Source organism: Lycium ferocissimum, chromosome 5 (genome assembly GCF_029784015.1).
Source record: "Lycium ferocissimum isolate CSIRO_LF1 chromosome 5, AGI_CSIRO_Lferr_CH_V1, whole genome shotgun sequence".
Taxonomy (NCBI): domain Eukaryota; kingdom Viridiplantae; phylum Streptophyta; class Magnoliopsida; order Solanales; family Solanaceae; genus Lycium; species Lycium ferocissimum.
The window spans coordinates 19,592,370-19,615,532 of record NC_081346.1 but is presented as its reverse complement, the minus strand read 5'-3'; the positions used below and the strand labels follow the sequence as shown (position 1 = coordinate 19,615,532).

General features: G+C 35.1%; 2 protein-coding genes across 3 annotated transcripts; one reads left to right on the top strand and one right to left on the bottom strand.

Annotated features, from left to right (window-relative positions):
- Positions 1–7,881: 7,881 nt before the first annotated feature.
- On the top strand, positions 7,882–10,692 carry LOC132056387 (pentatricopeptide repeat-containing protein At2g13600-like). Its single transcript, XM_059448552.1, has one exon. The coding sequence runs from the start codon at positions 8,049–8,051 to the stop codon at positions 10,596–10,598; it is 2,550 nt and encodes an 849-aa protein (XP_059304535.1). The 5' UTR covers positions 7,882–8,048; the 3' UTR covers positions 10,599–10,692.
- Positions 10,582–23,163, bottom strand: LOC132056388 (uncharacterized). 2 transcript variants are annotated; one of them, XM_059448554.1, is made up of 5 exons: positions 22,785–23,163; positions 17,138–17,343; positions 16,754–16,852; positions 16,327–16,400; positions 10,582–11,025 (listed from the first exon to the last, which is right to left on the bottom strand). In XM_059448554.1, the coding sequence occupies exons 1-5, from the start codon at positions 23,062–23,064 to the stop codon at positions 10,800–10,802; spliced, it is 885 nt and encodes a 294-aa protein (XP_059304537.1). In that variant the 5' UTR covers positions 23,065–23,163; the 3' UTR covers positions 10,582–10,799. The 2 variants fall into 2 exon arrangements, with proteins under 2 accessions (XP_059304537.1, XP_059304536.1); XM_059448553.1 differs by lacking the exons at positions 10,582–11,025; positions 16,327–16,400; positions 16,754–16,852; positions 17,138–17,343 and adding an exon at positions 19,557–21,699.

Below are 23,163 nucleotides of genomic sequence, written 5' to 3'. Positions count from 1 at the left end.
ATAGTAATTTATAACTCATAAGACTTATTACTAATTTCTCATAAGACATTTCATCTTATAAATAACAAACTAATATAACTTCACCCAAAATAATTATATAAAAAATTACTCACACTATGTCATCACCAACAAATTTCTATATATACTAAGCGCCGTGGGGGGACGAACATGGCTCTCCCCGCTTGTACCAAAAGCTGCACGAATTGTACCCGCATTAAATTCTTGTACCATGAGCTATATAATTTTTACACTTTATCCAGCTATTTTTATATCCCACGTAGACATGTGTCATAGTACTTAATATTTATTCCCTTCTCATGTATAGACGTATGCACTTCAAATTTAATTCTCCGACATATTTATTTCCTTCGTACACTTTTACTTGTTCACTTTTAACTTTTCGAATTCTAGCTGAATATTTATTCTCTTCTCATATATAGACATATGCAGTTCAATTTTAATTCTCCTACACAAATTTATTTCCTCGGTGCACTTTAATTTATTCACTTTCGACTTTTCACATTCTTTGAGAATTAATAAATCCCGCGTGAATATATGCCATAATACTAAATATTTATTTTCTTCTCATGTATACACATGTGCACTTCTATTTTAATTCTCCGACACATAATTATTTCCTCCGTGCACTTTTACTTGTTCACTTTTGACAAGTGCCATGGAAGGACGAACACAGCAGTCCCTCCTTGTACCCACTGTTTCACGAATTGTACCCGCATTAAATTCTTGTACCATGAGCTATATAATTTGTACACTTTATCCAACTATTTTTATATCACATATAGACATGTGTCATAGTACTTAATATTTATTTCTTTCTCATGTATAGACGTATGCACTTTAAATTTAATTCTCCGACACATTTATTTTCTCCGTGCACTTTTATTTGTTCACTTTTGACTTTTCGTGTTTTAGCTGAATATTTATTCTCTTCTCATGTATAGACATATGCAGTTCAATTTTAATTCTCCTACACAAATTTATTTCCTCCATGCACTTTAATTTGTTCACTTTTGACTTTTCACATTCTTTGAGAATTAATAAATCCCACGTGGATATATGCCATAGTACTGAATATTTATTCTCTTCTCATATATACACGTGTGCACTTCTATTTTAATTCTCCGACACATATTTATTTCCTCCGTGCACTTTTACTTGTTCATTTTGACTTTTCACGATATTTAAGAATTAATAAATGAAGTACTCCTTTCGTCCCATATTACTTGGCCACATTACTATACTTGACTTTTCACATTCTTTAAGAATTAATAAAACTGAAGTACTCCCTTCGTCCATATTAACGTAGACATGTGTCACTTAATATTTAATTCCCTTCTCATGTATAGACGTATGCACTTTAAATTTGATTCTCCGACACATTTATTTTCTCCGTGCACTTTTACTTGTTCACTTTTGATTTTTGTGTTCTAGCTAAATATTTATTCTCTTCTCATGTATAGACATATGCAATTCAATTTTAATTCTCCTACACAAATTTATTTCCTCCGTGCACTTTAATTTGTTCATTTTTGACTTTTCACATTCTTTGACAATTAATAAATCTAACGTGGATATATACCATAGTACTGAATATTTATTCTCTTCTCATTTAAGAATTAATAAATGAAGTACTCCTTCCGTCCCATATTACTTGGTCACATTACTATACTTGACTTTTTACGTTCTTTAAGAATTAATAAAAATGAAGTACTCCCTTCGTCCATATTACTTGGCCACGTTACTAAAAATCTATGTTTGTTTTTCTATTTTATATTTAGCTTCTTTTCTATTTCTATTATCCCCGTTTTCCTTCTTTGTCAACACTTTAAACGTAAAGAGAGGACTAACAATAGCAATGCAAATTTGCACCAAAAGTTATTTTAATGCTACTACACATAACTTGTTCACTTTTGACTTTTCACGGTCTTTGAAAATTAATAAATCAAGTATATATTTTATCATAATATCCATATTTATTGGTATATAGTCTCAATAGCCTTAGAAAATGATTTGAAAATGAATAATTAATGTGAAGGATAAAATAAGAAGAAGAATTTTTTTTTTCCTTGATATGTTAACATCGACAAGTAAAAGTAAAGGGAGGGAGTGAAATTTATCCCCGTTTTCCTTCATTATCAATGCTTTACTTATTTATTCTCCAAATACTTACTTATTTATTCTCCTTTGCAGTCTCTGATTATTATTTCTTTACATTTATAAAATGTATTACTTTATATTTTCATTTCAGAATTAAAATTTGGTGATTAATGATATAACATATATCTTTCTAATTTTGATTTCTTTATAACAATTAATATAAAAAATTATAATATATTTTTTAATTAATTTAATAAAAATATTTTAATCAATATATACAACAAAATGGTTTTTATGCTTGGATCGAATAGTTACTTAATTGAAATAGATATCAACCTGTCGGTATACATATAAAATATTAAAGAATTTAAAAGAAAAAATTTAGAATCAAAATATTAATTTTCCCTCAAATTCTTACTAATTTTCTTTTACATCAATGAACAACTTTCATTGTCATGATAATGATAAAAAAAGTCCGACTCTTTCCATTTCAAAGACTTTTAATTACAACTAAAGTGATAGTACATAAAATACATTTTGTATATATAATAACAATTAGAATATTTTTAAAAGTTATTTTCAAAATACAAACCTTAAAGACTGACTAATTAAAGTGAATAGACATGTTCGGCCTGTGTATCGCACGGGCATATATTGCTAGTATTTTAAGAAAGGAGTAAGTATCCATACTAATATTTTCGTCATTTATTTTAAAAAATAGCAGACACAAATAAATTATGATTACAATATTCATTGCTCACAAAAATATTATTTTGGTTGACACAACCTTATATGAGAGTTTAGAAAGAACTTTTTCTTTTCCACGGCTACTTAAGTTCTCGAATTACCAAAATAAATAAACATTCTTCTTCTTCTTCTTCAATTTAGGTGTATAACACAAAATTATTTTGTTAGCACAAAGAAGTTTAGTAGCACCGCAATCATCTAACATCCAGTATTTTAGATTAGCCACAAGATTCGCTTGTGACCACAATAATTATATTATCCGCTTACTCAAATTTATTTTCGCTTAGCGGGATTATCATTCCTCTTCAACACTTAGGGGCATTGATGGCTTAATTTGCCTAACACAAAATAGTTTAAATGTAAAAGCAGCACAACTAAGAGTTTGACTTTCTCATAAATATGTCGAGATTAAAATATTTCTTTATCCATATACCCAAGCAAGACAATTTTGAGAATCTACAGTAGATGATCAAAGATCCATCAAGGTGCAAGAACACCACTCATACATCAACTTCAAACAGAGATCTCATAAGAGGGGTCTTTAATTTCTCACATAACTATTAATCCATTAAGAGAAATATTAATCCAAAATCAGTTTTAACTTGGATACCCTCAACTATAATTGATTATCCACAATTTACAAATAAAAATAATACTTATTCTAAATGGGTAAAATGCAATATATACTGAAAATTTGTCTTAACTTGAACACGAAGGAATGCAAGGGGTCATCCAATATCATATATACAAACTCTCCTTAAGTGTAACGAGAACCAGACTCGTGTAGGTATAAATAGACATTGTTTTGTTGGTTTACAAATAAAAATTAGAGAAGAGAAGATAAAAACTTTGTTACTCTTTTAACTTTAGCAACCATAAGGGTAACTATTATTTTCCATATATCATTGACCGTTAAAGGTGATTAACGAAAAATTACTTAAATACATGTACCACTCATGCACATGACATGGTATAAGCAAAAACTAATTCATGCCAAAATTTTCAAAATCAGTGAAGACAACAACCATATTATCATACATATGTCAAGAAATTTGAGCACATACCTTTACCTTTGAAAAGGAAATGAGTGAAAATCTTGTACAGTAGAATGGAATTACAGAAGTGATTGGGACAGCATCAACATCATTGTAATTAATTTTCCATATGATCAAAGTTAAAATATCCTTAAGATTGTTGTAAATCTTACGGAAAATACTTTATCACGAACCTTGTCGGAAAAATACTTGATCACGAATCCTTGTAGAGAAATTGTTGAAAGCTTGAGGCATGTCAATTAAGACACTGTCCTTAAGGATATTTCACCCGGTATGGATGTATCCCTCAGGATTCAACAAGCTCTTCTAGTATAAAACTAGGAGCCAGAATCTAACAAAGATTTATCTTATACAAACCCACCAATACCCAAAAAATATGAGTAAGAGTTATACTTAATCTCTCTCCTCGGATGAAAGAACTAGATGATATATATAGTGGAAAATCCAATGGCTAACTCTTAATAGCCTTCAACGTTTGCCAAAATAATGACCACTTTATGATAGCTATTCAAGTCTTTCAAATATGATTAAAGGAGAATTAAAACTAATCTCACAAGGAAACGGTAATCTCATATTTAAGCATATAATATAAAGAGTATTCAAAGACCAAAGTCAAATGATTGTTAAGCAACATTAGGATAGTCCTTTTAAGTTTGCCTAAATAGAAAGCATTATTTTTCTAACAAAAGGGACCTAATCATATATTAATGACTCTTCTTGTGACAAATTTTATTAGATCTTCAAAAAGTCTACGCTACTTTCATTTCACATCAATACATGAAGTACTATAAGCGGCTTAAGTCATGTTCATCGATTATATTTTTTAACGCGTTTTATAAACAATAAAAATAAAATTAATGTTGGTCCACATTTAGTAAAAATTCAATGACAATGACAGCATTTCATTTGGGGAGCAGGCGTCAGGTCAATTTTTATGCATGCCCAAAAATGATCACATGGTGGATTGTGGTGCATGAAGAAGGCATCAGGATTTCGTGCAATGATGAAAGAAAACAGGAAAATAGGATTCATGTACATTATGATTTAGACTGGACTTCATGTTCCAATACCGGAGATCTATTTTAAGATATACACATTGTTAAGTTTGGCAAGTCATTAATCTCCTGAAAATTGAAAGAGCAGAACACAATTTTGGGGATTACGAAAAAGAGCAGAATAAAAAGGTATTGCCAATAGCAGTGACAAAAGAGGCAAGGTTTACATGAGATTGTTATCCCACATAGAATATGCATAACAATGATACCACAGAAATGTGGTATAAACAATCCCTCATAGAATATGCATAACAATGATACCACAGAAATGTGGTATAAACAATCTCGATCTTGCTAATCCCAGAACTAAAAATTCTATCAAAGATTTGCCAATAGTAGTGACAAAAGAGGCAAGGTTTACATGAGATTGTTATCCCACATAGAATATGTATAACAATGATACCACAGAAATGTGGTATAAACAATCTCGATCTTGCTAATCCCAGAACTAAAAATTCTATCAAAGATGAGATAAAATAATCTCATATTTTATTCTAAGATCATAATCTCTTATCCTTGTAACCAAACAATCCTGTGGAACAAAATGTATCAAAGTAGATTTTCAGTAGGGACCTTTTCAGAGTCCGCGACTTAAGTGACACAAAAAAAAAAAAAAAAAAAAAAAAGTTACAAAAGTAGGTTTCACGCACAGATTCTATGCGTGAAAGAGGCTACCCCTTTTTTTTTTTAAGCTATCAAAATCACATTTTTTCCATACCTTGGGCAAAGATTAGTCATGTTTCAAAATCTCAAAATATCAATATTTTATTTTTTTTTTGCGTACAATAACGTTGGCTCATTATATCAAGTATACCTAGACGTTTGGATCGTCGTTTTAGGGGTTGTAAAGTGCCCCGAAGTAAGTTTTGTTCGTTTGAAAATTTGTCATCTTTAGATCTAATTGTCATATTTTATAGGGTTTTGATTTAAGTGTTTTATTATTTAGTCAAGTCGAATGTACAAATAAAAATATTATATTAAAAAATAATTCATCCAATACGAGAGGTTCGATCAAAATAATTCAAAAATAATTCATTGCATCAAGTAATACATCATTTTTTACAATAACAAAATATTCAAAATAAAACTTCAAGTACGAGAGGCTCTTTTACTCCGAGATGTTCTGCCATCACGAGACGTACTTGCACCACCATGGCCTTGTTGCTCACACGAGATGCCAAAAAATGAGAGGCCAAAAAACATGTTGCCCATACGTATGAGGTATACCATTGAAAATTATCCAAATAGAGGGAGACAAATTTGCATTTTTATGACCGTTAATGGAAACAAATGTTGAATTGTGTTTACAGTGGGATGAAAAAAATTGATATATTCCCATGTTAAATGTTAAATTTGAGTAGCTCCAAACCCTTAAAGTTGTGGCATGACCTTAATTAATTTATGTATCATAGAAAATTTGACGTAAATAAAAAATAAGGACAAGAGCATAGGTAGAAAACTAGTTGTAAATTGTTGAAACTTTAAATGGTCATAACTTTGTGCTCGGATGTCCGATTCACGTGATTTTTTTTTTTTTGACTCAGGCTATTTTTTCGAGATCTAGTCGAGCAAATGCCGCAAGGCAGTTTGGCCGAGCCGGTTTTTAAAAAAACACCTATTATCCCATTCAATTTGAATTTTGCCCCAAATTTGTGCAAAAATTTCATTCACCTTTAGTAAAAATCTAATGATAAAAAAATCTATTTTGAGATGCTAATCCCGTGGTAATGATGTTTTGAATGTCAATTTCGAGGTTCGAAATTCAATTTATGAAAATGAGTTAGATAGCATTAAAAAGTGTCTGCTTTGTTGCTTTCACCAATTTGGCTTGGTGGTTTAGCCTCTCTTTTTTACTTACCTTTTTTTTATGCCAACAACATGGGATCAAACCTTGATGGGAGCATTGAATGAGATATATTTTACCTTGGTTGAACCTCTAGTATTGGACGAATTATTTTTGAATATCATATTTTTATTTATACATTCGACTTGACTAAATAATAAAACACTTAAACCAAAACCTTATAAAACATATACTTAGATCTAAAGATGATAAGTTTCCAAACAAACAAAACTTACTTCGGGGCACTTTACTACCCCTGAAACGACTATCCAAACGTTTAAGTATACTTGATGTAATAAGCTGACGTTATTGTACACAAAAAAAAAATTAAGTATAGAATATTGATATTTCGGGGTTTTGAAACATGACTAATCTTTGCCCAAAGTATGAAAAAAATGTGATTTTGACAGCTTAAAAAAAAAAAGTAGCCTCTTTCACGCACATACGGTTCCTTTCACGCACAGATTTTGTGTGTGAAACCTACTTTTGTAACTTTTTTTTTTTTGTGTTATTTTGATTCTAAATTTTTTTTTGTCTGTCACTTAAGTCGCGGACTCACCTTTTCAGTATTCGCGAGACGGGGTGCAACAAGAAGTGATCAAGATGTAGCATGCCCAAATAACAAAGAAGTTCCTCATCGAAAAAAGATTTGAGATATTTCGGGTCCCTGTTCAATCGTAGAAGGCCAATCACATGGCGAACTGGCCCAGAGCCCCATCTTCTTCTTTAATTTGAGATTTTTTAGGCGGCTTAAAAATTTCTTTTTTTTTTTTTGTGCGGATTGTCCTTTAAAGGCACTGTTTTTAATTTTTATCCTCAATTCTAGTTTTTAATTTTTTTTCGCCTAATATCAAATTCGAACGAATAGATCAGTTAAAAAAAACTGAGCTCAAATTTTATAGAAAATTTTATAAGTAAAATTAAGCCTTAAAGCAAAGTTTTATAAAATTCTAACTGCATAAAAGAAAATTATTGCCTTAATGCAAACCTCTAGCTTAAGGTAGAGTTTTGCCTTGAGGTAAGTCAAGCTCTACCTTAAATCAAATCATGTATACACATAACACAATATATTTAGACAGTACTTATACTGTCTGAAATTAGTAAAAAGATAAAACTAGTGATAGTTTTCAATTGTAGCATTCACTACTTGTTGTGTACGGTAGTACAAAATTCCTTTTTTTTTAATCCAATTATAATAAATGTGTCCTTAGAATCTAGCCACTTCACATTATGCTCGAAATGGTCTCCCTGTTGCAATCCATAGCTCAGCCACCAAGTCATGAGTCCCTTGATTTCAATGCTTCTAAGCTTTCCTTTCACAAATCAAATCCACCTCAGCGACGTGAATTTCCACAGCCCATCTCGACGGGCCGGGGCCCGGCCCAATTCTCTCCTTTGGACGACCCTTTAAGTTCAACCACCTATGCTTCAGTTCTTGATTCCTGCAAATGTCCCAAGCTGGGTAAACAATTCCACGCACAAGCACTCAAAAATGGGTTTAACGGACACGAGTTTGTTGAAACTAAGCTGCTCCAGATGTACGGGAAATGTGGCTGTTCTGATGACGCAGTTCACTTGTTCGACAAAATGCGTCAAAGAAACTTGTATTCGTGGAATGCTGTTCTTAATGTGTTTTTAAGTAATGGGTTTTACGAGGAAGCTTTTGAGTGTTTCGGGCAGGTGAGATTTGAGGAGTTTGAATTGGAGTTTTTCTTGTTTCCGGTTGTGCTGAAGATTTGTTGTGGTTATGGTGGTGTTGAATTGGGCAAGCAATTACATGGTACAGTGATAAAGTATGGATTTGCATCGAATATTTACGTGGGTAATGCTTTGATTGATATGTATGGAAAATGTGGGAGTTTGGATTATGCAGAAAAGTTTTTGAGCAACATGTTGAAGAGGGATTGTGTTTCTTGGAATTCAGTTATTACTGCTTTTGCTGCCAATGGAATGTTAAGTGAAGCACTTGATGTTTTTAATAGAATGTCTGTTGAGGACAATGTTACTCCAAATTTTATTTCTTGGAGTGCTTTGGTAGGTGGATTTTCACAGAATGGATACGACGAAGAGGCTATTGAAAATCTCTACAAAATGCAAGCTGCTGGATTCCAACCAAATGCCCAAACTTTGGCGAGTGTACTTCCTGCTTGTGGCAGATTACAAATGCTATATTTGGGGAAAGAAATTCATGGATATTTGACCAGACATGAATTGATGTCTAACTCTTTCGTTGTTAATGGCTTAATTGATGTTTACCGGAGGTGTGGGGATATGGATAATGCCCTCCTAGTATTTTCAATGTATTCGATGAAAAATGATGTCTCTTACAACACCATGCTAGTGGGATACTTTGAGAATGGAGACATTTCAAAGGCTCAAGAGCTGTTTTATCAAATGGAACGTGAAGGAAAGTGTGAAGATATAATTTCATGGAATTCGATGATTTCAGGTTATGTAAACAACTTTATGTTCAGTGAAGCTTTGAATATGTTTCACCAGGTAATGTGGAAGGAAGAAATTGAAGCAGATTCCTTCACCCTTGGCAGTGCCCTTGCTGCTTGTGCAGATATGGGTTTGTTACGGCGTGGGAAGGAGATACATTCTTATGCAATTTCTAGGGGTCTGCAAACAGATCCTTTTGTTGGTGGGGCACTTGTAGAATTGTATAGCAAGTGTCTAGATGTCGGTGCTGCTCAGAAAGCTTTTGATGAAGTAAATGAGAGGGATATACCAACATGGAATGCTTTAATATCTAGCTATGCTCGCTCTGATGACATGGTTAATGTTGAACGCACTCTCGAGAAGATGAAGGTAGACGCATTTGATCCAAATATCTACACTTGGAACAGTATTATTGCTGGCCATGTTGAGAATGCCCATAATGAATCAGCTTTGCAGTTGTTTTCGGACATCCAATCCTCAGGTTTGAGACCTGATATTTACACGATTGGGACCGTATTACCTGCCTGCTCAAGGTTAGCGACTCTTGACCGTGGAAAACAGATTCATGCTTATGCAATTAGGTTTGGATATGACTCAGACACCCACATAGGATCGGCTCTTGTGGACATGTATGCAAAATGTGGATGTGTCAAGCATGCTAGAATGGCTTATGATAACATTAAAAAGTATAACTTGGTCACGGAGAATGCAATGCTTACTGCATATGCTATGCACGGATATGGGGAGGAAGGAATTGCATTCTTCCGCGGAATACTAGACAATGGATTCATACCAGACGATATAACCTTTTTGTCAGCACTTTCTTCGTGTGTCCATGCAGGAATAGTAGAGACGGGGCTTGAATTCTTCAATCTGATGAGATCTTGTAATGTGAAACCCACGTTAAAACACTTCACATGCATGGTTGACCTTTTAAGTCGAACAGGTAAGATAAATGAAGCATTGAAGGTCATTAAAGAGATGCCTTTGGATCCTGATACAGTGATCTGGGGTGCCATGCTTGGAGGCTGTGTTATCCATGGGAATCTTGAGGTAGGTGAAATTGCAGCAAACAAGCTCATAGAGCTAGAACCAGGAAATACTGGAAACTATGTCATGGTAGCAAATTTATATGCTTCTGTAGGCAGATGGGGTGATCTTGCCAAAATAAGACAACTCATCAATGAGAGGAAAATGCACAAAAATCCTGGATGTAGTTGGATTGAAGATAAAGGTGAAATGCACGTGTTTGTAGCATGCGATACATCCCATCAAAGAACAGATGAGATTTATGAAATACTAAATATATTGACAACACAAATAAGAGTAGAAAAATAGAAAGCATTGTACTTTTGTATAGAACAAACAATTTACATTCACATTGTGATATTGTAATGTCGCCAGAAATTAACTGATCTTCCTATTGTACCTTCTGGATAGCCTATTAGTCGATCCTTGTTGCAAGGATATCAGTGAAATTGCCACCTCTCTGAGGCTTCTGGACATCACACAAGGACAAAAAATGCTGCAACCTTATAGTCAATAAAGGTCTATGGACTCTAGTACTCTACGGGCTTGAATTTGCAAAGCTGTCAATCTCTGTTCTGGATCAAGGGTTGAACCAAATTGACTAGCTGCCCATATCAATGATGCAGATTTCTCACCTAGAAATCGCCTTATGTCTTCATGAATTGTTGCCATGGGAGGCCTTTCCCTCCCGTTTACATGTCCAATGAGAAGCAGTAGAAATTCTCCACACTTGAGCCTGGAAAAATCAATAATTCTCAGAGACAATTCAAGCAGAATAACTATGTGAATTCATGTCTTTAGTTTTTTTTTTTTTTTTCCTTCTCCGGACTGAAATGGAACTATCAGACTTCCTAGGGGGTATCAGCTCCAACTTCATGATGAGAGAAGGAAATGTTGGAAACAGTCGAATTAGCATGCAGGAGGATCTTGAAGCAAAAGAACGTCAATAAAAAATGAACAAAGACAGTGATCCACCCAAAAAATGAACAAAGACTATGATCCACCCTTTAGGGGAATAAAACCTCTCACGCCCAGTTCACGCTAAAATGTTCATACACATATCTATCATGACTATAATACTTAATAAAGGGATTGTCTTAACCTTAATAAGGCAGAATTATAAGGCAGCGGCTGTCGGTATTGATCAATTTGGTATTGCTGGAGAATGGAAATGGAAATGTTGGTGTAATAGCTCGTATAATAGATTTATTGGCCCTAGCTTTCTCATTGATAGAAAGGAGTATAGTACATCTAATCATACTGTCATTAATGAGTTTTGGGATAATTTTTACAGGGAAATAGAAGATAAAAGCAGAGAAAAAGAAGATACAGCAAGGTATAATAAACAGGTTATGATATTATTGAATGAGTACCAGAAGGATAAAGAGATCATTAATAATACAATTGACATCTCGGATAAAAAATTACTTGAGTTACAGAAGAAGATTGAAGATATAACTACTAAATTCGATAAATATAGTATATTTAATGAAACTCCTAACTTAATCAAACCATTGATAGGAAAGGATCGTATAAGCGCTAAATCCTATTTATATAAATACCTACCTCAACATCTTTATAATAGTACTATAGATCAGTTCGGTCAATATATGCTGGAGGCTATCATTATATATGTCCTAGGGCTGTTGTACAACTGTATTCAAGACTCCTCCGTTGTGAGGGTATCTACATTGTTGGACAAGTTAGACAGCACAGTTCGAACACAGGCTAATATAATCACCTAATATAATCAATAAGAAAAACAAAGTTAGTAGTACAGCAACAAGTAGTCGAGTTGATATCAAAGGTCAAAAATATGAAATAGGTAACGGATTGCTCGAGTTCATGATTGAAAGAAAGTTGATCTATATTGAGAGACTTTCAGCAGACGATAATAAAGCTGTAGTGAAAGAGAAAGGAAGGGTTATTTAGAATCCAATTTATTCGCTGTATGTGATTTTGACTTCAGTCATATCCCGTTGAAACTCAATCTTCCAATGGTTTGCAAGCCATTAAATTGGGAACACATGTCGGAAAAAAGATTTCTTTTTGACTTTGAGCTAAGGAAGCCTTATGTGTTATCGGATATGGTAGGTGGTTACTTAAGCTGTCCTACCTTAGTTATATATAACAGTTTTAGTCCGATATCATCCTTAAATAATAGATTTAGTCCGATATCATCCTTAAATAGATGTGGACACCTCAAGGATGGAACATCATTTTTAGAAGACATATAATGACTGGGAAGTGCAAAGAGTGGTTGAATTCTTTAGTACACTAGAGCAGTTTAGTGGACTAAAGACAGGTGAAGATGTATTATGGTGGCAAGGCAGCAGTAAGGGTTTATTCAAAGTTAATGCAGCTTACAAGTTGATGAATCATTCCAATCAGCAGATAGCCAACTGGCCTTGGAAACACATCTGGAAAACAAAAATTCCTCACAAAGTTGCCTGTTTTGTGTGGCTACTGGCTAAAGAAGCAGCTCTTACACAAGATAATTTGATGAAAAGAGGTTTCATTTTATGTTCCAGATGCTTTTTGTGTGGGGAAACATCAGAGATAGTTAACCATCTTTTCCTTCATTGTAAGATAACAGCTCATCTATGGAGAATTATTCTTAATCTCAAAGGCATTTCCTGGACCATGCCTGGGAAGGTTACAGATGCTCTTAAAATCTGGGAGGAAACAGGCTTACAGGCAAAGGACAGGACTAGATGGAGAATTATCCCTGCTTGCATTTGGTGGACAATTTGGAAGGAGAGAAGCTCCAGATGTTTTGAGAATGTGGAGAATGGGGTGCAGAAGATCAAGTTAAGCTTTATTTTGCTGTTGTGTTTTGGTGCAATCAGATCTACTCTAATGATACTGTCACTATAATTGATGTTTTAGATACAATATAGAGAGAGGGCAGTAAAAGTTAGACTTTCTTGTAAATACAGTTTCAGTACTACCTAAGTACTGTTTGCTACATATGAAATATAGAAAAAGTTACCAGTTTAAAAAAAAAAAAAAAATAGGTTTAGTCTCATATCATCCCGTAACCTAAGCAATTTCAATATAGAATTAGATGATGATAGGTATAAGGAAATGTGCAACATATTGAATGGGCTTCAGAAACAAGGATTTCAGATAAATCCTAATATATTGGAGTTCATTAAGAATCATCGTGCTACTTTAGAAAAAGTAGGTCTTCTTATGCCAGGAATACTAGCACACGTTAATCTGAAAGAAGCCTACGATCTTATGAGGAAATCTTATTTCCAGAATAAGGATATAAAGAACGTTTGTAGCCTTAGTTATCTCGTAAAGGAATTAGCTAATAGGGTGCAGACAGCTACGTATGAAGATCTCATAATCAGGCTAGATCCGCATACGAGGGTTATGTCTTTTATCTGCCTGTCTTTATGGACTTCCGTGGTAGAATCTACCGCAGCGATATCTTACATTTTCATGAGCGTGATTTAGCTAGAAGTTTAATAGTCTTTGCCTACAATAATCAAGAAGGAATCAACCAGTCGGCTAAGGACATAGTAGCCACATCAGCTGCCTTTAAGTATAAGAAATTCCATCTTTATGATGATGCTCTTAAATGGTATAAGGAAAACCAGAAGGGAAACCAGAGTTTGATCTATGCTTCTGATGAGAGTTTAATATGCTTCGCTAAGGGTGCTAGTGATCCATTTCAGTTCATAGCCAGTTCAAGAATATAATAGGATACCAATAACTCAAGATGCTGCTACCAGTGCTTATCAGATCATGAGTTATTTATTGCTTAACGAAGAAATGGCTAGGAGAACGAATCTTATTCCCCACCCTGATGGGAAAATACAAGGTGTATACATGTACTTGCTCCATGATTTTAAGGAATTTTTGCATCATCGAAAAAATGATAAATTACAGATGGAAATCATTGAATCTAAGTTAGATAGAAAGCTCATCAAAAGTCTATTCATGCCATTGAACAGCATGGAAAAGGATATTAGGCTAAAATATGGTGAATTACATAGTCGAAAGGATAGCTATAACCTCGCAAAACTTAGCAATGAATTTTGGATACATAAATATCCAGACATGGTCGATTTTATGAAGTTGATTACCATCATTAGTGGGTTTTGTTCTGTAATGGATAGAGCAGTTGTCTATAGTGTACCATATTTCACTACAAAACAGGATTATATGTCTTTCGTAAAAGAAGAGATAATGGTTTATGAAAGGACTACCAAAAAGAGACGACGGGTTACTCTAAGTGTACCTACTATGAATAGGGATAAGTGAAAGACTCAATCCTCAGCATGGGGCTTATAGACATCTGCATGACCGCCATAATAGCCACGCCTAATAAAGGTGTCTTGGTTCCTTGTAGGTAAATGAATACGAAAGGCCTCATCGTCCAAATAATTCTGACGAAAGATTTTAAGCGAAAGCGATGACAATGTCATCACAATCACGATATCAGTATGATACTTTTCCCAAATATCTCTTGGGCCTTCGACGTCATACCGTCTAAGAGAAGGATATCTTGTCGAAGATAGTTTATCAAATCCTCACTATGACCCTGAAGATTAGACACTTCCAATTCAGAATGTTGGACAGAACCTTTGGAACCTAATTCAGGACATAATGTCTTTCCCAATGCTTCAAGAGTGCTAGGGAACAATATACATGAATCTCTGAAACGTAATAAGAGCTTACATCAATATAGACTTTCAACTCGTAAAGTTTATGATTCCTCATCAATGTTTTAATTCTATACTTATTACCACGATCAGCATAATACCTAAGAAGGATAATTCCATCAAATCGGGCAAAATTATGGAAATAAACTGTTCGAAGACTAGATTTTTTATTAACATATATTTCCAAATGTGATAGAAAATCAAATAACATTTTATAACTCCTATCTTCAAAGTTAGGATAGAAAGGAATGTGATTTTCACTGAAAAAGGTTTTGATAGAATATCACGGTATGGAAGTCAGATCATCACCAGGATTCACCACTAAGTAACCAGCAGCGTAAGGTACATGAACACTATTGACTAGTATAGTCTCTATATCGGCAACAATTAAAGAACTACATTCAGTTCCCTTACCTTTGATTGTGTTTATTTTAGTGGGAATACGACTTTTTTGATACTTCAGTGATTTAACATCTGGTAGTTCACAACTTTCCATTTCTGACTCCATAACTTGGTTAATATGAGTAAGAATATCTGATGATATCTCATTAGGAAAGTCTATTAATTGAGGGGAATCCTTTTTATCATAATACATACGAATAAAGATACCTTTAATCACAGCATCCTGATATTGCTCGCCATATAACTTCACTAGTTGCTCAATCATCACATATATCATCTTTTTTGGAACACGATTACCGATTTGATCACACAAAGGAATGGGCTTACCTAAAGTAAATGAGATATCACAGGATGATGGTAATTGCATTGTATATCCGATAGTAAATTTCAAATACGCAGAATCAAATTGTAAGCATACTGCCCGAGTAATTGTATGAATGCTAATGTTAAAACTTCAAAATCAATAGCTCTAGGGTATGGGTGTAAAAATTCCATAGAAGCATAGATAGAACCAGGAAAAATCTCTTTCCATCTAACAGAATCAATGCTACTTCTTAAACGTTCCCAACATCCATGAAAATCATAGGATAAAGATGAATAAAACCTATTAGGAATTCGATCTTTTCTCCTCCATGCTGACGTACTATACGGAATTCTATCAATGAGAAAGCTAGAGCCAATAAATCTATTATATGAGCTATTACACCAACATTTCCATTTCCATTTACCAGCAATACCAAATTGATCAATGCCGACAGCCGCTGCCTTATAATACTGCCTTATTAAGGGTAAGACAATCCCTTTATTGAGTATTATAGTCATGATAGATATGTGTATGAACATTTTAGCGTGAACCGGGCGTGAGAGGTTTTATTCCCCTAAAGGGTGGATCATGTTAGAATGCCATGCACATTGCAAGAGATTTTATCAGAAAAAACGAGCTTGAGGAGATGAAATACCTCAATTTTTCATCTACTTGTTTGTCTCTAATCAGTATGGCAACTTCCTCAATGCCATTGCAAGCCTCGAAATCCTAGTGCAGCACCAGCCAGTGGATTAAAATATTGGCTTAATTACTAAAAGAAGGAATCAATAAAATAAACAAAGTACAGATCATCTAAGGATAAAATAGAATGGAACTGCATAAATCTTGAATTGTACCTACTTCTTCAAAACCACAAGTATTTTTCATCTTGTATCCTCCAGTTAAATGAGGAAACATATCCAGATGTGGCTACTTATTAACACTGTTTTGGATGATTTCCCCAATACTAACTGAATATAGAAAACTTCTCATACCAAACTCTTTTTCAAATGAGTATTACAGATAAAAAACTGGTTCTAGACCACTTTTGTCAATAATAAGTCAAAAGAAAAGATATCTACCGCCTGATTGGCAGATGAATCCAGCATTATAGCAATTAAAGCATCCAAGCATGCTCCTTGTCCTAGTACCCCTCGAGTCGACAATATGTTCATCAACACCTGCTTATTTCCAACCAAGTTAAACATGTCATCGTTTTGAATTGCTTATTTTCATGAAACCGTAAATTATGAGGGCATAAATAATCTCCAAACGTAATTGATCAAAAACAGAAAGCTAAGCTTCAATTCCAACTACAAAAAGTAGCTGCAAAAATGTCGGGGAACAAATAATTTCAGAATCATTTGAAGAAGCTTATGGTTTCCAGCTTATTGGGCCATGATTAGAAGAAGAAAGGCATCAGATCAGATTCTGGTGAGAAGATAAGATGAACAGGGGAAATTTACCGGGATTGCCTTGTATTGATGGGCCAAAACATTACTCTCGCAATGAATCAGACAACAACCTTCCAGCACTCGAAGCGCTAGGGAAACTTCAGAATCAGTTGACGGGCTGGTTATTTCCATAGGTTCCACAGTAAATATGTGGTCTAGACTGGTAACATGCTGGTCCTCCATATCTCTTAAGGAATGTTTGAAAAGAACGGGAACCACTGTTGCATAGATCATGGTTAATAACCTGGTCCATTTTCTAAATTAAGTAAAGTCAAAGTACATATTCTCATTATATCCATATAAACCGGCATCAGAATCATGAAAATAAGAACTATACTACTGTAAGTTTCAACCATATAACAGAAACTGGAAGCTTTTAACCCAAAAAGTCACAGAATAAATATCAATGGCGAATATGATTGTACACAAAAGGCAGAGGTGTCAATGCCCCTAAAATTACAAGATTAATAAGCTGTTATTGCACTTCACAGCTATTGTGGCTTCATCTGTATTCAGCTGAAGTTTCAGACACTTTTCAAATGGGAACAAGTCAGAAAAGACAACATCGTTTGAACTGGAAATGAATTGAACAGGCTACCCTTACATGCAAAGACCAATTTTAACATAAAAGAGATACAAGAAACTTCATAATAATAAACTGTAAGTTCTTTTAGTTCCAATTATACTTCAGAAGAAATTGTAAAACCTCTGAGTCTGTAACGATTCCCACGTCGGAATCGTCATGAAAGCATAAAGTAATTAAAAAGAGAAAGAGAGAAAAAGAAATAAAAGATAAAATTCAGATTTTCATTCAAGATAGCCCTACAATGTCCTGTTTACAAATTATATAAAGCAAACCTAATAGGGGTACACATGAAAATAGATTATAAAGTGAGGCTAAACTGTAGCAGTAAAAACTAAGAAGGGTCAAACTAGAAATAATAAAACTTAGCCTATATCTCTATTCGCTACATTCCGCCCCCCTTATAACAACCTTGCCCTCAAGGTTGGGAAATGATTTGAAAATGAAAGGGGAGTCCACCCCACCAATAAGGAGTCCAGTGATGCTTCACTTATTTGCTGATACATCAATCTTCAAGCTGCTCAGAGCCAAAAAATAATGCTCATTATTTGAACTGGCATCCTAGCCAAACAGTCAAGCCCAAGAGAAGCTACTGAACGCAACAGTGATGTCCTTTCCGATCTAATTGAGTTTGTAGACAGTGCAATACTCTAGTATTCTTCCTCTCAAGTCTAGATAAGCATTTGTTCTTCATATCACCAAGACTTTTCAATGTTGTCTTCCCTTGCACTTGCTGAAATACTACTTTAAAACCAGGAGAAACCACAACATCTGCAGGTCGTACTTTGTCCCGATTAACATCAAAATATGACGCTCCCTTCATACAATAACCGCAGCCAGTGAAGTTATTTCGATCATGATTCTGAAAGACTTCAGATGAATTCACACGAGAGCTCCACAAAGGACTTATGAACTTTGCATTTATGACATGAGCTTGTGGCACTTCCTTAAAGGACTCTCTTTCCTTATAAATTTTCCAAAAAGCATCTAATTGTATTTTTAAGAGGAAAAATACTGCTTTGAGCAGCATTGACATGTTGACAAGGACCATGACTTATCCTTCCAAAGCTAGTCATATCATGCTTGAGGCATGAGGATTTCTTTTCTGTAAACTGATCATTGAGCAAGGAAATAACCTTGACATGATTATGAAATAGGGAATACAAGGTAAATGTACTTCCATATCCTCTATCAAAATTTCCAAGCCCCATGAAGATACACTTCAAATAAAGAACCAAAGTTACTGTCCGAAACACAAATGAGGACACCACATTGATTTCAGCAAATATAACTGTATGCACATGAAGTAATAATCTAAACAAACTTTCATAAGGAACTAACTGATTTTTATAGCCCAAGATCATGAATCTGCTCCAATAATCCTTTTGAAAAAGCTCAAGGAATTGAGTCGCAATTTCACTCTTACTCCACTCTATTCCAGCAGTGCATGTTCTATCCTCCTATCCTGACTACAAGCCATAATGCTACCAAGAAATGACATCTTACCAACCTTCACCACAGTTTCCACCCTTCCTTCCGACAAATTTAATACATCATCTGCACTGATATGCGATTCCAAACCAATCATATCCAGTCGGAAAAGGAATAACATGAGTAACCAAATCACAAGGATAATGGAGAAGACAAAATCAACATGATAGATCATCCGAGCGCGCTCATTTGTAAAAATAGGGAACCCAATGCCACCAGTAACTCTCTTCATATAGATATAAGGAAGGTAGAAAAAGTTACCAAATCGATCCCCTTGTTGAACACTAAGTAGAAACAGTGAGATATGCAAGTACTCCAACTTCAAATAGCTAAACACATTGGCAGAAAAATAGTACTCCAACTTCAAATAGCTAAACACATTGGCAGAAAAATAGTGAATAAGAGGCACAACAATGGCTTCAACTATTCCAGCAGAGTGACTAGTCAGGAGAATTCTAACAAGTTCTTTAGCAGTAATAGTGTTTTCCTCCAACTTCCAAACTGCAAGCTGCCCGCCAAGGTTCGGAATTACCACATGCACATCCTTTCCACTTCCAAATTCATTTCAAACCTCTTTGTGACAATTGTATAATTTCCTTGCCACCCGTGGCACGACAAATACATCTTGAAAAGCAGGTAATTGACAATAATGCGTTAGCCGAATAAGAAATTTACAATGAGAATTGTCTCTTGAAATTTTCCACACTATTGAGTTATGATGATTTGTAGCTGCCACTACATACTCTACATGGATGAAGTCTCGTTTGATGTTGGTCGCACAAAGAGATGGACTTCCAGCATCAGCTGCTGCTCGACAAGCAACTGAAACAACATCTGATACCACAAAATCTGTCTTGATAGATTTCGACCCTTCCACTTCCGTTGCCAAAAAAGGTGTACATGGTACAATAATGATCTCAGAATACTTTTCTAGTGAGGCAAGATGATCCACCTTTGAAGCATCAGCTTGAGTTGCTGCCCAATTTAACAATACCTTGGGAAGAAAAAGTCTAGGAGATTGTACCTCGAGTGTAAAGACGAGGTCAGGTGCACCAGTGTCGACATGAACATTATTCCCAGTCAGAATGAGATTTCTAGAAACCTCAACAGCTTGACTTGCATATCCAAAGACATCACTAGTTAGATAGTGAGTAAGGATAGGGTATTTCTTGATCTCTTCTACACTAGCAGTACAATTTGTTGGTTTAGAAACTGCTGCAACAGAATCACCATGTAGATATACTCTTTTAACAGTGGTGAAATTTTTCAGTTTGGGCAAATTCCTCAGTCCCACAAAAGTTATCGCAATCAAGAATCAAAACAAGCTCCACATTTGCATTTTTTATTTCACATTTGAAAGTAATGTCCAGATTTCCAACCTCTTCATGAGTTTATACCATATCATTGGAAACCATATTTAGTGAGAGCGAGATAGGATTTACGAGTGAGAATCCAGCTGCTTGCAGTTGCTCGTCATCTAGAACCTCAGCGTCGTCCTTAAGAGAACTTATATCAAACACCTGGTACTCCTTAATTTCTGACTTCCGCTCGCTATATTCAAGTTCAATAGGCTCATCTCCTACACTGTCATCCCAATGTATATCCGTTATATTGATTCCATACATCTGAAGAATTTGATCAAGAACTTGATATTCGTTATTTTCTAACTTCTCCTCTTCTGGGTTTCCAGATTCCAATCGCATCAGTGTTTCTTCTTCTTCCTCATCTCTTTTTACTGATTGAAGCTCATCTACATCAATTTCGTTCTGTTGAGGACTTATATCAAACACTTTATCCGCATCTGGTTCTAACTTTTTCTCAGTGCTACTAGAAGCTAGTTGATTAGCAATTGCCTCTGGATGGGGACAATTGTCAAACACTTGGTCCTCCTTAATTTCTGAGCTCTCATCGTGCTCATCTTCGACATCCATCAATGTATTTCCACGTTGTATCTCCTCAGCAGTAGCACCGATTTGAACAATTGCACTCCATTTGGCATTGCCACCACCCACGCGAACTCGTCTAACTATCTTGTTACTTGATAGCTTAGTGTTAGCTGGTTGGCGACGAAGTTCATATTTGTGCTTCTTCCTCCAAGCATTCCTCTTTCCATCGGTGGCACATTTTTGGTGCTTAGAGTCTCTTGAAATACCCATGGTTGCTGAGATACACTCAAATCCGTAAGTATTTGGATGAGTACTGAAATCTGCACCGCAATACTCAACCCCATAAAGTGCTGGAATAAGATTTGGATGGTAAGCACATTGTTCGGCTAAAATCTGCTGCTCGTTGTAACATCTTTGAACTTCATACTGACATGGTGAACTATGGGAAGTCCAGGAAAGATGTTGTTTCCATTTTTCCATATGCTGCATTCTTCTATTCGATGTGTCAATAAAAGCTTGGATCTGTTGCTCCAACTGATACGGACCTCCACCGGAATCCCTATTTTTCTGTCTCTCCGCCATTAACACCGATGAATAGCCGAGAATCATCGGCTCTAATACCAATTGTAACAATTCCCACGTCGGAATTGTCATGAAAGCATAAAGTAATTAAACAGAGAAAGAGAGAAAAAGAAATAAAAGATAAAATTCAGATTTTCATTCAAGATAGCCCTACAATGTTCTGTTTACAAAGTATATAAAGCAAACCTAACAGGGGTACACGTGAAAATAGATTATAAAGTGAGGCTAAACTGTAGCAGTAAAAACTAAGAAGGGTCAAACTAGAAATAATAAAACTTAGCCTATATCTCTATTCGCTACAGAGTCCATCAGAAAGTGATGATAACAGTTCCCAAGTTATCAGTTTACCTAAATTCTCATCAATGCTGAACTAGCATTCCAACTCGAAAAGCTATCAAACATTTGTTTGTAACCAGAAAACACAGTTGTCCATATAATCATACAAAAAGATTGAAGCTTAAATGAACGACTTATGACACTAATACCTTTTGAAAGCTTCAGAGTTGATACAAAACATCGTAGTAAGAAAATGAAATTCAGCTTTAAATTTTGATGATCTTCTAATGAGCTGACATAAAACCTAACCGAGAGCCCCGACGAAGCCAAACCCAATTCCATACGAGTTCATCTGAGGTATATATGATTTTTAAACAAGCAAAACTTCTATTTTCCTAACCTTCCTGTAGCAGCACATTTGTCAGAAGATAAAATAAACCTCAATTACATTTTCCCTAACTTGCAATTAATGTCATTATCAGAATTTGTACACTCACAACTACCCTGAGGTCGACTGATATAACCAACTTTCATATCAAAATTGGTTAACCAATAGGAGATACTCCCTCCGTCCCAAAATAAGTGCCACTGTCACCTTAGCAAAAATCACGCCCATTAAGAAATCAATAAATACAATGTGGAGTTTACTAAACTACACTTATTTATTAGATGCTTTTTGAGAACTGATCAATATTAATGCTAAGGGCATAGTTGGAACACATGCCAATTTTTATCATGAATTCCTCAGGTGACACTTATTTTGGGACGGAGGGAGTAACATTCCAGTCATATTCTTAAACATTCAATATCGAAACCCTAGGGTGCAGAGAAAGGAGTGTACCTTGAAGATCGGGAATGGATTGGCTGTGACAGAATAGGTTGATTGTAGTATCGGACTCAGCAACGGATCGGAGAAACTTGAGGATGACACGTAAGCCACGAATACGGAGAAAGGAGAACTCGGCACGTGCATCACTGAGACCTGAGCGGAGTGCGAGTGTAACCTCCCTGTATAATCTCTGCTTTTCAAGCGAGCTGATTAGCTCCGTTACTGCTGAGGGAGATTCCGTCTGAGATTCAGTGTTGGAATCTTTGCTCCAAAATGGGGCTTTCAGATACATCCTAGCTCCCCTGTCTTCACCGTCCTTCCACCTCTGTGTTAAAGGGGGAAATTGAATTTTGCCGTCTGTTTTTTCGGTTTTTCCCTTACATTTAGCGGA